This window comes from Amblyraja radiata, chromosome 24 (genome assembly GCF_010909765.2).
Source record: "Amblyraja radiata isolate CabotCenter1 chromosome 24, sAmbRad1.1.pri, whole genome shotgun sequence".
NCBI classification, from domain to species: Eukaryota; Metazoa; Chordata; class Chondrichthyes; order Rajiformes; family Rajidae; genus Amblyraja; species Amblyraja radiata.
Window position 1 is genome coordinate 34,929,602 of NC_045979.1, and position 16,897 is coordinate 34,946,498.

At 47.9% G+C, this 16,897-nt stretch overlaps 1 protein-coding gene across 1 annotated transcript; it reads right to left on the reverse strand.

Annotated features, from left to right (window-relative positions):
• Positions 1 to 406: 406 nt before the first annotated feature.
• LOC116987022 (Krueppel-like factor 15) lies at positions 407 to 14,316 on the reverse strand. The gene is made up of 3 exons (XM_033042905.1): positions 14,065 to 14,316; positions 2,533 to 3,589; positions 407 to 919 (listed from the first exon to the last, which is right to left on the reverse strand). The coding sequence occupies exons 2-3, from the start codon at positions 3,468 to 3,470 to the stop codon at positions 751 to 753; spliced, it is 1,107 nt and encodes a 368-aa protein (XP_032898796.1). The 5' UTR covers positions 3,471 to 3,589; positions 14,065 to 14,316; the 3' UTR covers positions 407 to 750.
• Positions 14,317 to 16,897: the final 2,581 nt, after the last annotated feature.

A 16,897-nucleotide genomic window follows, 5' to 3' on the forward strand; every position in this document is an offset into this window, starting at 1 on the left:
TATCTTGTTGCTTTTTTTGGTATGACTGTATGATAAATCAAAATTCACTGTACCTCAGTACACATGACAATAAAGGACCATTGAACCATTTGACTGTTTAGTTTTCAATAATTCTCAGTCCTGATGAAAGGCCGACATGAAACATTGACTATTTCTCTCTCCACAGATGCTGCCTGACCTCACGAATATACCTGACATTATTTTCAATAATCTATTGTAACCATTATAATATCCTATATACAGGAAGCTGCCATTTGGCTCGTACCTATACCAGGTCTTTGACCTGCAAGTCTCACATAATGCTCTTTCGCCATAGATGTCTTTGCTTTACATTCAGTTTCTATTTAAGAGTCGATATTGAGTGTGCTTCTTCCCATTTGTAACATTCGTAACTCTGCATTAAAAAAAAAAGCTATTGTGTGGTTCATCTCTCCAATGAGCTCCAGTTGATTGGTCTAGTTTAGAAGCTAAGGAACAAGCCCAAAGACCTGGCAGAATTCTACATTGAAAATTACCCACATCTCTGCAATTATACGAAGGGCACAAGGAGCAGATTAAAGTAGACATCAGGTGATAAATGAGTTTCACTTCAATAGAAAAAAACTTGTAAAGCAAGAACCTCTAGTCCTCCTCATCGACAGCCTATGTCCGACACGCACGTTGATGCATCTTGATGTCCTCTGTACATTGCATACACGGGTGAAATGGCCCTGGCGTGCGTCTCTACAAAGTTGGGAGCAGGACCAAACGTTAACTGGCTGTTCTGGTTATTCTGTCGTTCCTCAGTCCCCTGTGCACTTTCAAGTGCTTGGATAAGTGGTCGCTGCGGGCAAACTTCTTCTCGCAGATGTGGCACTGGTACGGCTTCACCCCCGAGTGCGATCGCAAGTGCCTGGACAACTCGTCCGACCGAGAGAACCTGCAACGTTTCAGAAACAGAGGGGTCGTCAGGCCGAATGATGACCAAACGAAAATCAGCGATTGGCACAAAAAGCTGGAGTAACTCAGACTCGATGTCTGAAGAACGGTCTCGACCCGAAACGTCTCCCATTCCTTCCCTCCAGAGATGCTGCCTATCCTGCTGAGTTACTCCAGCATTTTTGTGTCTATCTTCTGTTTAAACCAACATCTGCAGTTCCTTCCTACACATTTCATCCACTCCACTGCTCCCCTATTTTGAAGAAGTTCTCCTCCTCTCCGACAAGAGTTCTGCTAGTCTGAATAAGGGTCTCGACCCGAAACGTCGAGCAGTTCCTTCCTAACTGAAAATCAACTTGGTATCTGGAGTAACGTAGCAGGAGTAACTTGCTAACCGGAGTAAGTCGGTATATGGATTAACTAAGCAAGAATAATTCAGTTACAAATGGAAAGTTGAAAAGTGACAGAGTAACTCAGCGAGATTAGCTCAGGAGCTGGAGTAACTCAGCGGCTCAGGCAGCATCTTTGGAGGACATGGATTCAGGTTGGGCTCTTCAACTTATGGACTATATATCTCCAACTTCCTTCAGTCCCTCATCATTTCTCTATCTCCATTGCCTGATCGAGTCTGAATTCTCAGCATTTCCTGCTTTTATTAACGTTTAGCCTCGTCCTGAAGTGTGAGTTCATGTGGAAACTGAAAGCCTGCATTAACTGAGCTTCATGTTCACCCCACATTAGCACCGAGGTCACAGTTAGTCGGAGTCATACAGCAGGTAAACAGGTCCTTCGGCCCAACTCGTCCATGCCGATCAAAGTGCCCTATCTAAACCACATTGGCCGAAATCCCTCTAAACCTTTCCCCTCCATGTACCTGTACAAGTGTCTCTTAAAAGTAGCTGCCTCAACTACCTCCCCTGGCAGCTTGTTCTATACACCCACGTTCTATGGAAAAAATGTCTCCACAGGTTCCAATCAAATCATTCACTTGAAATCTATGTCCTCTGGTTCTTGATGGCCTGACTACGGGTACAAGACTCTGTGCATTCGCCCTATCTATCCCCTCATGAATTTATACACCTTTAAGGTGAGAGGGGCAAGGTTTTTCTCCCTCTTTATTTTACAATGAGGGAGACGAGCACCTGAAGTTCATTGCCGGGGGGGGGGGGGGGGGGGGGGGGGAGGGGGTTCTCCTCCCAAAACGTTGCCAATTCCTTCTCGCCATAGATGCTGCCTCACCTGATGAGTTTCTCCAGCATTTTGTGTCTACCTTCGATTATCTGCAGTTCTTTCTTAAGCATGTCATTGGGATGTGGGATTAAACCGGAGCACTCGGAGTCACACGGAGAACATGCAAGCTCCACACAGGCAGCACTTGTAGGCAGGATCGAACCCGGGTCTCCTGCTCTGCGAGGCAAAAGCTGCGACCCTGTGCCGCCCTTTCCCTCTGTAAATGTCCCCAGGTAAGTCAGGAATGGATGATAAAGTGGGATTACATAGAACTAGTGTGAACGGGTGATTGATGGTCTGCGCGGACTCCGCGTGCCGAGGAGCCTGTTTCCACGCCTGTGTGTCTAAAGTGCAGAAGGAACGGGGAATGCCAGGGTGACTCACCGCCAGTCGCAGTCTGGCCAGGTGCAGGGGTAGGGCTTCTCTCCGGTGTGGCGTCTGTAGTGTGCCTTGAGGTGGCTGCTCTTGATGTACATCTTGTTGCAGCCGGGGAAGGAACACTTGTGCACGCGGATGACGTCGGCCGCGGGCGACTTCTGGAGCTCCTGCCCGGCATCCACCACGTTGACCAGGCTGCCCACGGCCACGGCCCGGGTGGCGATGGGCAGGGGGGCGATCTTGACGAACTGGCGGGTGGCGCTGTTGGCCGGCGCCTGGACCAGCTGGGGCACCAGGGCGAAGGCTTGGCCCTGGAGGTTGACGATGAGTTGGGTCAGTTTGAGGCCGGGCGGCGAGGCCTGAGTGGTGGTGGTGGTGGTGTTGGTGCCGGGAACCTGCACGGGCTGGAGCTGAAGCACGACGGGAACATTCTCAGCCATCGGGTCCGTGCCGATCGCGTCCCCGCCAGCCCCGCTCCCTCCGTCTTCCAAACAGCCGCCAGATTCCACCGAGGCTTCCGACTTCACCTCCACCTTGATCTCCGCCTCCTCCCCTCCCTCCGATAGACCTTCCCTGAACGCCTCCATCTTCTCCTTCAGGAACTCCTCGATCTCCTCCAGGGTGGGCACAAAGCCGGCCGGCGAGCCGGGCCGGAAGTCGGGCACGGCCACGGTGGCGTCGAGCAGGGGCCCGGGGTGCGTGCCCTGGTGGCTCTCGAAGCCCGACACCAGCATCCGCACCACGCCGCCCCGCTCCAGCGGCTCACGGCCGTCCGGAGAGTCCAGGCTGGAGCAGGAGCGCGGGCTGCATCCCTCGCTGCCACCGTGCTCCGGGGAGGCCGAGCTCGCCCCCGGCCCGCGGCCCCGCTCCGCGCCGCAGCCGGCCCTCGCAGCCGGCAACAGCTCGCTAATACACAGCGGCTCGCTGCGGTTTAACGAGACCATCAGCTTCCCCCACCTCCGTCCAGTGGCACAACGGTGGAACCACGGCGAGATCAAGGAAAGCAATCGTGCAGCTTCGGTGCTTAACGTTGCAGAACCACCATCGCAAACCTGCAGTAAAGCTGAAGAAAAAACATAAAGTTGAGCAAACTATCACTGGTAGCACTGTGAAGATACACACAAAAAGCTGGAGTCACTCAGCGGGTCAGGCAACATCTCTGGGGGAAAGGGAACAGGTGACGTTTTGTGGTCGAGGCCCTTCGTCAGACTGAGAGTCAGGGGAAAGGGAAACGAGAGATATATAAAAGGTCCATAGTACAAATGAATGAAAGATATGCAAAAAGCAACTATGATCAAGGAAAATGTGGAGCCCACAATGGTCCATTGTTGGCTGTGGGGAAGGTGATAACGAGTTGTGCAGACAGAGAAACTCAACAGGACAGCAGTGAAACTAGTGCGACGACAAGGGTGGGGGTGGGGGTGGGGCAGAGAGAGAGGGGATGCAAGGGTTACTTGAAGTTTTGATTTATTTTCAATTCCAGCTGGAAAGGGTGCAGAGAAGATCTATGTTGCCTGGACTCGAGGGCCTGAGCCACAGGGACAGGTTGGGCAGGCTCCGACTTCATTCTGAGGGGTGATCTTGTAGAGAGGTGTACAGGATCATGAGGGGCGTGAATGCACAGACTCTTTAACCCAGGGTAGCTGCCTCAAAGCGCCAGAAATCCAGGTGCGATCCTGGCCTCTGGTGCTGTCTGTGTGGAATTTGTACGTTCTCCCCGTTACCACGTGGCTATTTGTCGTAACACGTTTCTCCTGTGCAAACCGCTACTTGTAGATTTCGCCTCATGCTTCATACAAGTTCCTCCTGATCTCGTTACACGCATGTTTCTCTTGGCACACGCTATTAACAGATGTTAATCCTGACCATGCTGCATGTTTCTCCTGATACACGCTACATTCAAGTTCCTCCTTACTAAGGCCACACGTGTTCCTGTTGCACGCTACGTTAAAGTTCCTCCTGATCATGCTGCACACACGTTTCTCATGAGACATGCGTTCCAAACACCCACCACCCTTTGTGTGAACAAGTTACCACTCAGCTCCCATTAAATCTTTCTCCCTCTCCTTAAACCCATGGTTCTCGATTGCCCTAAGCACCAGTGAAGCCGTCCCTTTCAGTTGACGGTGAACCCACATGGCTGAAGATAGACATGAAGATAAACACTACATGCTGGAGTAACTCAGCGGGTCAGGCATCATCAAGGAGAAAAACAAAGGGCCCCGACCCAAAACGTCACCTATCCTTTTTCTCCAGAAATGCTGCCTGACCCGCTGTTACTCCAGCACTGTGTGTCTATCATCTGCGGTTCCTTGTTTATCTTAAGAATGGTTTATCTTGTTGGATGACCTCTCCGTAATCACCAGCCAAGAACTCAATATTATTTGCAGACCATTTGACACTTCCAAGAATACAGTCATTGTGTTGCCAAATTGTTAATGACTCATTTCCAAATGACGCCAAGCTTCCAGGTATTTCATTAGATATACACAGTCAAAAGTTTCACAATCAAAATCTAGGATAGGAAAGGTTTAGTTTAGTTTAGAGATACAAGGCAGAAACCGGCCCTTTGCCCCACCGAGTCCGCACAGCCCTGCGATCCCCATACACTAGCACTATCCCACACGCTAGGCACAATTTACAAATGTCACCAAGACCAATTAAGTACGTCTATGGAGTGTGGAAGGAATCGGGAGCACCCGGAGAAAACCCACGCAGGTCAGAGGGAGAAGGGGCAAACTCCGTACTGACAGCACCCGTGGCCAGGATCTAACTCGGGTCTCAAGCACAGTAAGCTGTGCCACCCGAAGCCTTAAGGGAATCAGGTGACAGCTAAAATTAAAGGCGTGCTGGAGGAACTCAGCGGGTCAGGCAGCATCTGCGGAGGGGATAGACAAGTATCAGTTTGCAAACCTTCTCCAGATTTTAGGTTTGTCAAGGGTCTGTTGTGCCCCGAACTGCAACAGTGCAGTTTATTTCTCGGGATGCATCACAGCATGCTTTGGGGAACAGCTCCATCCAAGACCGCAAGAAATTGCAGAGAATTGTGGACACAGCCCAGGCCATCGCACAAACCAGCCTCCCTTCCATTGACTCTATTTACACCTCACGCTGCCTCATAATCAAGGACATGTCGCACCCCGGTCACTCCCTCTCCTCCCCTTTCCAATCCGGCAAAAGGTATAGAAGTGTGAAAACGCACACCTCCAAATTCAGGAACAGTTTCTTCCCAGCTCTTAGAGTGATACAGTGTGGAAACAGGCCCTTCGATCCAACTTGTCCACACCAGCCAACATGTCCCAGCTACACTAGTCGCACCTGCCCGCGCTTGGTCCCTACAGTCCTTCTTGAAAAGAGGCACAACATTTGCCACCCTCCAGTCTTCCGGCACTTCTCCTGTATTTAAGGACAACTCCTAAATTTCAACCAGGGCTCCCGCACATTTCCTCTCTGGTTTCCCACAATGTCCTCGTATATATCAGATAACTGAACCATCCTATCAACAACTAATGTGCAGTCCTGAGCTACGATCTACCTCATTGGAGACCCGCGGGCTACCTTTGATCGGACTTTACTGGACTTTATCTTGCACTAAACATTATTCACGCTATTCCATTTATCAAGTATCTGGACACTGTAGATGGCTCGATTGTAATCCTGGATTGTCTTTCTGCTGACTGGATAGCACAAAACCAAAGCTTTTCATAGTCCCTCGGTACACAGGACAATAAACTAAACTCAAACTCAGTGCAAAAGCTTTGGGAAACAGTTGAGAGTTAGCTACCACTTGAAACTATAGCTTCCTAATCCATAGAAGGGTTCAATCACCTCACAGTGCAGCTCTGGACAGAAGGAATGGGTGGCGTTTCGGGCCGAGACCGTTCTTCAGACCTGTCCCGAAACATCACCCATTTCTTCTCTCCAGAGTTGCTGCCTGACCCGCTGAGTAAAGAGCCTGTCCCACTTATGACTTCTCACGACCATACAGGCGTCCCCCTGGCGACATGCCCCCTGGTGACACCCCGCGACATGTCGCCAGGGGTCACCCGTATGGTCGTGAGAGGTCTCCTAGTCACCCAAAGAGTCGTAGCGTCTTTCTGGTAGCCGCTGAATTTTCAAAACGCTGAAAATTTTCGGCAACCTATGACGGGCTGCCGGCAGTCGCCGAAACGGTCACGTAAGTGGGACAAGCCCTTTACTCCAGCATTTTGTGTCTATCTTTGGTATAAACCAGCATCTGCAGTTCCTTCCTTCAGAGTGCAGTTCGACAAGAACCCATACATTTAAAGAGCTGAGGAATAGGGTGATTTAGAAAAAAAATCTCTCTTCCTCCTTTGCCTTCCTTAGCTTCAGTCAGGCCTTACTGTATCAAATTAATTCCATTTGCAAAAGGATTTGGAACAGGAAGACAGAGATCGACGGTAATTGGAAGGAATGCGGAAAATGACGTTAATCTGGAATGCACAAAGGAGCACAGTCAATGCCTACATTCAAAAAGAAATGTTTAAGTACTTGAAAGGAGAAATTGTGGAGCTCTGGGAGAAAGGTCGAGGAGTGGGATTCATGGGATAGCAGCTACATTTTGGGCCGAATGACCGTGGACACCATTTTTAAAATTCTGAATGGATCCGCACAGAACCAAATGTTGAAAAAAATATTGAAAGCTTATGAGGAAACCCAGCAGCAGATATAATGAGGAGTTTCTGAAATCATGACATGGACACTTTGGACACTCCAAAGACGCACAAGTTTGTAGGTTAATTGTGTTCGATAAAAAATTGTTAATTGTTCCTGATGTGTAGGATAGTGCTGATGTACGGGGGTCGCTGGTCGGTGCAGCCCCAGTGGACCGATGGGCCTGTTTCCGCTGTATCTCTCAACTGACCTAAACTAAACACAGAGTGCTGGAGTAATTCAGCAGCATCTCTGAAAAACATGGATAGATGACATTTCAGGTCAAGACCCTTCTTCGTATTGATTGTAGGGGGGGGGGGGGGGGGGAGATAGCTAGATGAGAAATGGGGCAGGACAAAATCTGGTGAGTGATAGGTGGATACAGTTGGGGGGAGGAGTTGATTTTGATTGGCAGATGGTTAAAACATGGATGTTAGTGAACGTTTCACAAAACATTTGCGATGTCTGTGGGCAAACTCTTCAGTTACTTTGGCCAATTTATTGGGACTCTGGACAAGAGATGCAAAATGAATCCACCCAGATGAATGTAACTGGAATAATGCCCAATATCTCACCAGCTCATGTAACACCAGTACTGGGAAACAGTACTGGCCAAGAACTGGAATCATAGTCATTCAGCACGGAAACAGGCCGCTCAGCCCAGTTTGCCCATACCGACCAAGATGCCACATCTACGCTAGTCCCACCTGCCCGCATTTAGCCCATATCCGTTATTCGCACATTACCTTGCACCAAACGTTATTCCCTTTATCCTGCATCTGTACATTGTAGGCAATAATGTTTACAACTCATTTGTTTAAGAAAGAACTGCAGATGGTAGAAAAATCGAAGGTAGACAAAAATGCTGGAGAAAGCGGGTGAGGCATCATCTATCGAGCGAAGGAACAGATGACGTTTCGGGTCGAGACCCTTCCTCGGTCATGATTACAGGTCAGGTCGGGGGGAGTCCCCCCCCCCCCGCCACGGGTGCCATGTAATCCCGTGCTTCCTGCTCCATGGTCGGATAGTCGGCGACTAAACTGTCTCCCCCACCTGGTTTGCCAGGTGAGGAGGGGGCTGTGGGCCCCCAGCAGGACCAAAAACAAGACCTGTCAAAGGGCGGATGAGCTCCTAGCGAGCCAGCGGCCATCCACACTTCAGTAGAAGTTGCGATCACTGTCATACATAGCGTTGTAAGGCACCGTGCCCGTTGATGTTTTCATCAATGATGATGATGATTACAATCAAGCTGTCCACAATCGACAGATACAGGATAAAGGGAATGTTTAGTGCAAGATAAAGTCCAGTAAAGTTCGAAATAAGGGATATGGGCTAAACACAGTCTGCTATTCTTACACTACAATTGTTGCACTTTTGCACTTATCTATGACTGTACTAGATTGTATGCAACAACAAATAAATTCCCTGTGTCTTGGTACATAGAAACATAGAAATTAGGTGCAGGAGTAGGCCATTCGGCCCTTCGAGCCTGCACCGCCATTCAATATGATCATGGCTGATCATCCAACTCAGTATCCCGTACCTGCCTTCTCTCCATACCCTCTGATCCCCTTAGCCACAAGGGCCACATCTAACTCCCTCTTAAATATAGCCAATGAACTGGCCTCGACTACCCTCTGTGGCAGAGAGTTCCAGAGATTCACCACTCTCTGTGTGAAAAAGGTTCTTCTCATCTCGGTTTTAAAGGATTTCCCCCTTATCCTTAAGCTATGACCCCTTGTCCTGGACTTCCCCAACATCGGGAGCAATCTTCCTGCATCTAGCCTGTCCAACCCCTTAAGAATGTTGTAAGTTTCTATAAGATCCCCTCTCAATCTCCTAAATTCTAGAGAGTATAAACCAAGTCTATCCAGTCTTTCTTCATAAGACAGTCCTGACATCCCAGGAATCAGTCTGGTGAACCTTCTCTGCACTCCCTCTATGGCAATAATGTCCTTCCTCAGATTTGGAGACCAAAACTGTACGCAATACTCCAGGTGTGGTCTCACCAAGACCCTGTACAACTGCAGTAGAACCTCCCTGCTCCTATACTCAAATCCTTTTGCTATGAAAGCTAACATACCATTCGCTTTTTTCACTGCCTGCTGCACCTGCATGCCCACTTTCAATGATTGGTGTACCATGACACCCAGGTCTCGCTGCATCTCCCCTTTTTACTAGTCGGCCACCATTTAGATAATAGTCTGCTTTCCTGTTTTTACCACCAAATGCCTACTATTTTCTGTGTGCTTAAGCAAAGCAAGAATTTCATTGTCCTATACAGGGACACATGACAATAAACTAACTTGAACTTGAACTTGAACTTGAATGGATCTCACATTTATCCACATTATACTGCATCTGCCAAACATTTGCCCACTCACCCAGCCTATCCAAGTCACCTTGCAGTCTCCTAGCATCCTCCTCACAGCTAACACTGCCCCCCAGCTTAGTGTCATCCGCAAACTTGGAGATATTGCCTTCAATTCCCTCATCCAGATCATTAATATATATTGTAAATAGCTGGGGTCCCAGCACTGAGCCTTGCGGTACCCCACTAGTCACTGCCTGCCATTGTGAAAAGGACCCGTTTACTCCTACTCTTTGCCTCCTGTTTGCCAGCCAGTTCTCTATCCACATCAATACTGAACCCCCAATGCCGTGTGCTTTAAGTTTGTGTACTAATCTCTTATGTGGGACCTTGTCGAAAGCCTTCTGGAAGTCCAGATACACCACATCCACTGGTTCTCCCCTATCCACGCTACTAGTTACATCCTCGAAAAATTCTATAAGATTCGTCAGACATGATTTACCTTTTGTAAATCCACGCTGACTTTGTCCAATGATTTCACCACTTTCCAAATGTACATAGACACAGGTGACAATAATGTATAATTATCTTCATCATCAATCTCATCTGATTGTGATGCCTGCCACTTGATCTTCAATACAAAGCTTTTCAATCAAGCTTCGAATCAAAGGTTTTGATTTGAAATGTCACCTATCCATGTTTTCCTGAGATGTGTAGGAAGGAACTGCAGTTGTTGGTTTAAACCGAAGATAGACACAAAATGCTGGAGTAATGTTGTACGGGGATCGCTGGTCGATGCGGACTCGGTGGGCCAGAGGGTCTGTTCTGTGCTGTATCTCCAGACTAAATACTACTTCCTAAGATATTTGTAACGTCCCCAATGACTCTCACCAATTTCTACAGATGCACCATCGTAAGCATCCCATCTGGACGCATCACAGCTTGGTCTGGCAACTTCTCTGCCCATGCAGGCAAGACATTGTTGCAAGAAAGAGTTGTGAACGCAGCCCAGTCCATCACACATCTACATTTCACCTTGCCTCATTTCCAGGGATTCTCTTCTCCCATCGGGAAAGAGATACAAAAGCTTGAAAGCACACACCACCACCTTCTCCCCCACTATTATCAGGCACTTGAACGAGCCTCTCATATGCTAAAGATGCATTTGCGATCTTCCAATATATCTTGTTACAACCCTTGCACTTCTTTTCTGGTATCAAAGTCAAAGTCAAAGTCAATTTTATTCGTCACTGCATATTATCTGTCGCTGTAGCACTAGATTCTGCACTGTTTATTTTCCCTTGTGCTGGTGTAATGGATTTGCCTGCAGAGCGCACAAAACAGAGTGTTGCCACTATATCTCAGGTGATTGGTAAGGGTGTCAAGGATTATGGGGAGAAGGCAGGAGGATGGGGTTGAGAGAGGAAGATGGATCAGCTATGATTGAATGGCAGAGAGGATTTGATGGGCCGAATGGCCTAATTCTGCTCCTACAACTAATGAACTTATGAGGTGACATAGCAATAATAAACCAATACCAATGGACCCAAACGCACAGCTTTGTAAATGTTAGATATGGGAAACATTGTAAGCCCCAAGGCTCAGGTGGCGTTACAATCATCCACTGGGTGTTTCTACGTTTACAGCCTGGTGGATCACAAGATGTTGTGCATATCTCAAACAGTTTGGCTGAGGTGGGATCTTTCAAGGAGCACCTTGATATTCTGCTCCTATCACTTACAAACCATGAACATGAACCTTAAAATGGAGAAGACAGGAGTTGGAGAGGTTTAGTAACAAGCTTCAAGAAGCGGAAGCAATTTAGGCAGCTGGATAAGTGAAGCAGCTGCTTGGAAAACTGTTGCCAACCTTTTCAATTAAACTTCTGTGAATTGGTTTACTAATTGGACACAGATCTCACAACCTTGCATGCACACATGTGTAAGAAAGAACTGCAGATGCTGGTTTAAATCGACGGTAGACAAAAATTGCTGGAGTAAATCTGGAGAGAAGGAACGGGCGACGTTTCGGGTCGAGACCTTTCTGAAGAGAACCTTCTGACCCTGCTGACTCATGCACTGAGTTATTCCAGCATTGTGGGTCTACCTTGCATGCACACATGTACACAAACACATCCAAAAGTTCGGACATAAAAATAAGAAAACACATCTCTTTTACGAAAACCTAGATAACGGTAGCACAGAGACACAAGGAACTGCAAATGCTGGAATCTTGAGCAAAACACAAAGTGCTGGAGGAACTTGGAGGGGTCAGGCAGCATCTGTGGACAGACGATGTTTCAGGTGGGGACCCTTCTTCAGACAGTCATTGATAATGATAATTTTTTGTCACATGTACCCGTGTACCTAAGCACAGTGAAAATCTTTGTTTTGCATACAATCCAGAAAAAAAAATCATACTACAGATAAGCACATAGATCAATACAAAAGTGCAACAATTGTAGTGTAATAGTAGACTTCATCAAGACTGCACACAAAGAGTCTAACTTTGTTTCTGGTGCCAACAAAGTTTGAAAGTTCTCAAGAGTGATAGAGTGCAAACAGGCCCATCGGCCCAACTTGCCCACACCGACCAACATGTCCCATCAATACTAGTCTCATCTGCCTGCGTTTGGCCCATATACCTCTAAACCAACCCTTTCCATGTACCTGTGTAAATTAACGTTTCGATAGCACCTTAAACATTACGATAGTACCGACTGATAGTTTAATGGGTGAATATTGATAGATAATGGTAAATTTTATTTAATATCTGGTGAAGATCAAGGGTGAATAACAAGACTTAGTTCCCACACACTGCCCATCTCAAGGTTCGTAGGAACATTTATACATTCCATCCACTCCACAGCATCACACATGATGAAAAATAAAATTTCAAAGTTTTATACATTTGTAAAAAGGAATAAGATAACAAAAATAAAGTAGTCTGGCTTCTCGTCTTTTGAACAAGGGTGAGCGACCCAAAATGTCATCTGTCAATTCCATCCTCAGATGCTGCCTGACCCACTGAGTTTTTTTAGTTTAGTTTAGAGATACAGCGTAGTAACAGGACCTTCGGCCCGCTGCGCCTACCAGCGATCCCCGTACACCATCACTATCCCACACACACGAGGGACAATTTATAATTATACCAAGCCAATTAACCTACAAACCTGTACTTCTTTGGAGTGTGGGAGGAAACCGGAGCACCCGGAGAAAACCCCACGCAGGTCATGGAGAGAACATACAAACTCTGTACATACAAGCACCTGCAGTGAGGGTTGAACCCGGGTCTCTGGTGCTGTAAGGCAGCAGTTCTACCGCTGTGCCACCGTTCCTTCAGCACTCTATATTTTGATTGATTGATTGATTAGGTGTTATGTGGAAAAGGCCGAAGAATGGGGTAGAGAGGGAAAAATAGATCAGCCATGACTGAATGGTGAAGTAGACTCGCGGGCTGAATTGCAACAGGGACCCGGCTCTGCCGGGAGTGGGGGGGGGGGGGGGGGGGGGGGGGGGGGGGGGGGGGAATTTGTAACTTTGTAAGCGCCCTTTATGGGACAGGCAAAGTATTTCAATTTCACTGGGACTTGTCACATGTGGCAATGAAGTATTCAATTTATTACCCTCCCCCTCCACAGGCTTGGATAGAGTGGATGTTGAGAGGATGTCTCCACTAGTGGGAGAGTCTAGGACCAGAGGTCACCGCCTTGGAGTAAAAGGACTTTCCTTTAGGAAGGAGATGAGGAAGAATTTCTTTAGTCAGAGAGTGGTGAATCTGTGGAATTTTTTGCCACAGAAGGCTGTGGAGACCAAGTCAATGGATATATTTAAGGCAGAGAAGCTTGATGAGTACGGGTGTCAGAGGATGTGGGGAGAAGGCTGGAGAATGGGATTGGATGGGAGAGATGGATCAGCCGTGATTGAATGGCGGAGTGGACTGGATGGGCCGAATGGCCTGACTGTGCTCCTATCACTGATTATCTCCAGATGTCAACACTGGAGCACCTTCCCCTATGGTCCACATTGCATCAGCCACTCAACAGCCCCAGATCCCGCCCACCACGTCGCCCCCCATTGGTCACCGGCTGCTTCCGCCGGCACAGCCTCCGCTCCCATTGGCCAGCCGAGCCTTCAATCAGCCCAAGGACAGCTGAGTGTATCGAGTTACATTCAAGGGGGAAAGTTGCCAATTACTAAAAAAAACACAACAACCCCACCCCCCCACCCACCTACCTCTTCCGTCCTGGCCGCAGCAAACTGCAAAAAATCTCTTCACTTTACAACTAGATTGCAACATTACAAGTTCAACAAAGTTGCATTAGAAACAAAAAACCAAGCGCATTTTGCTTCCCCCTCCTTGCACGTATTTTTGCATTAAAAAAACACACCGCTCACATGACACGATTTCAAGGAACTGCAGAATGCAAAACGAATTTAAGGTCGTCTGCAACAACTGTGGGCCGGGGGTGGTGGAAATGCACGCTTAAAGTCTTGTTTTAAATAGGCCACCAGGCATGCATTATATTACACACGTGAAATGTGCAATCTGACCTGATTTTGCACTGAAAACGCGAATGCATCGGCGGGAAACATCTGGCGGCCCGCCGGTGGTTGCAATGCACGGGTGTGCGTTGGGGGTTCCGCGGGTTTGTTGTTATTGTTGTTGTTGGAGGATTTTTACGGGTGCGAGGGTCCGCCGCTGCCGCTGCTGCTCCGCCTTGCCCCGCTGTCACGCGCTCGCCGCCTCCATGCTGCCAGCGGGGCCCCCCCCGCCACGTGACTGGAGGGCTCGTCCCCTCCCACGTGACAGGGGGCTCGTCTTTCCCTGGCCCCGCCCCCCACCACGTGACAGGGGGCTCGTCCGCGGCCGCCGCCATCCATTGGCCGGCGGGAAGGAGGCTCGCCCAGGGATCCGGGGGCGGAGTGAGCACGTGCGCGCGGGCGGCTGTCAATCATCCTGCAGCCGCTGAGTTGCAGCCTTGCAGCAAGATGCATAGATGCATAGACAATAGGTGTGCAGGAGTAGGCCTTTCGGCCCTTCGAGCCAGCAGCGCCATTCAATGTGATCATGGCTGATCAACCCCAATCAGTATGTTCAAGAAGGATCTGCAGATGCCGGAAAATCCAAGGTGGACAAAATTGCTGGAGAAACTCAGCGGGTACGGCAGCATCTATGGAGCGAAGGAAATAGGCAATGTTTCGGGCCGAAACCCTTCGTCAGTCTGAAGAAGGGTTTTGGCCCGAAACATTGCCTATTTCCTTCGCTCCATAGATGCTGCCGTACCCGCTGAGTTTCTCCAGCAATTTTGTCCACCATCCCCAATCAGTACCCCATTCCTCCCCATATCCCTTGATTCCACTAGCCCTAAGAGCTCCATCTAACTCTCTTTTGAACGCATCCAGTGAATCGGCCTCCACTGCCTTCTGAGCTAGGGAATTCCACAAATTCACAACTCTCTGGGTGAAAAGGTTTTTCCTCATCTCAATTCTAAATGGCCGACCCCTTATTCTTAAACTGTGGCCCGTGGTTCTGGACTCCCCTAACATCAGGAACATGTTTCCTGCATCTAGCGTGCCCAATCCCTTAATAATTTTATATGTTTCAAAGATCTCCTCTCATCCTTCTAAGTCCTAGTTAATACAAGCCCAGGCGCTCCATTCTTTTATCATACGACAGTCCCGCCATCCCGGGAATTAACCCTGTCTGAACCTATGCTGCACTCCCTCAATAGCAAGAATGTCCTTCCTCAAATTTTTTTTTTTTGTAATTCAGCAGCTGCAGTTCTTTGCTTCCAATGTAAACTTTTGGCAGGAACGGGGTACTGATTGTGGATGATCAGCCATGATCACATGAATGGTGGTGCTGGTTTGAAAGGCCGAATGGCCTACTCCAGTACCTATTTTCTATGTTGCTATGTGTGTATTTGCAACACATGTTGTACTTGTTTGAGTCTTGATTGTATTCATAAATAGTATGAGTCACCTGGGTAGCACGCATACAAAGCTTTTTGTTGAGTCATAGTCATAAGGCTCGGAAATATTTTCTTGTGTGCATTCACTGTTCAGTATAACCAAACATCACATGATGCTTCACAGAGCTAATCCAAAGAAAATGGCACTGTGCCATTGATCTACATTAAATTCTCCAATTAGGCTCTAGAGATACAGCGTGGACACAGGCCCTTTTGGCCAGTGATCAGCCCGTACATAACGCCATCCTACACACTGGAAACAATTCACAAATTGTTACCAAAGCCAATTAATTAACCAGAGCACCCGGAGAAAACCTATGCGGTCTCGGGGAGAACGTGCAAATTCCTTACAGACAGCACCCGTGGTCAGGATCGAACCCGGGTCTCTGGCGTTGTAAGGCAACACTCTACCGCTGCACCTTGTTAGGTAACAAATATCCTTCTTCATACCTCCTTCTCTTCCCTGTGCCCCACCTAGATGCACACCCATTTCTCGCTTTCCCCTTCCCTCCACCCCCTTCCACCTATATTCCTTCCTCTGGCTTCACATTTTGTGCTTCGTCGCTCCACTTCTTTTCTAGTTTTATGGAATCAAGTGTGCCTAAAGAACGGATGGAACAGGTGCTGGGATTTGGGAGCCAAAGCCGTGGAAGCAATTTGCAAACCAAGAATGTTAGAATTAAGAGGAGAATGAAGGATGAAGGAACTGCAGATGCGGGAATGTTGAGAGAATACAAAGTGCTGGAAGAACTCAGCGGATCAGGCAGTGTCCGTGAGGGAATGGACAGACTCTGAAGAAGGGAATGGGAAACCTGAATAATAGGTTGTCAAGGGTTATGGGGAGAAAGCAGGAAAACTGCTAAGGCAATAGATTGGGGTTGAGAGGGAAAGATAGATCAGCCATGGTTGAATGGCGGAGTAGACTTGATGGGCCGAGTGGCCTAATTCTGCTCCTATAACTTATGAACATGAAATGTCGCCTGTCCATTCCCTCCGCAGCTGCTGCCTGATCTGCTGAGTTCCTCCAGCACAGTAATTAAGTTGTTTCTGGTGTGGTATCCAATGTAACTTTATGCTCGGATGGAGATTGATGCTTTATTGATGATTGATGATTGATGTTCCTTCATCCTTCATTCTCCTCTTAATTCTAACATTAATAAAGTATTTATCTATCTATCTATCTATCTATCTATCTATCTATCTAAACTGCTACAATTCATAAGCAAACCTTTTCCTTCTCGATTCCATCCACTAGAGGGCTTCAGCCACCCCGAATTAAATACTTAGACATTATTTATGTTCCGTGCTTTTACAAGACTGAGACCTCAATTTTCCTTTCCAACTAATGAAGATTGGGATCAATAAAATCCTCGTTATCAGAGTAAATTGTGATTAAAAGCTGTTACGGTGCT

Coding starts and splice junctions, on each gene's coding strand:
- LOC116987022 (XM_033042905.1), bottom strand. CDS start 3,470: ATGGTCTCGTTAAACCGCAGCGAGCCGCTGTGTATTAGCGAGCTGTTG. Junction 920..2,532: donor TGGCCAGACTGCGACTGGCG/GTGAGTCACCCT, acceptor GAAACGTTGCAG/GTTCTCTCGGTCGGACGAGT.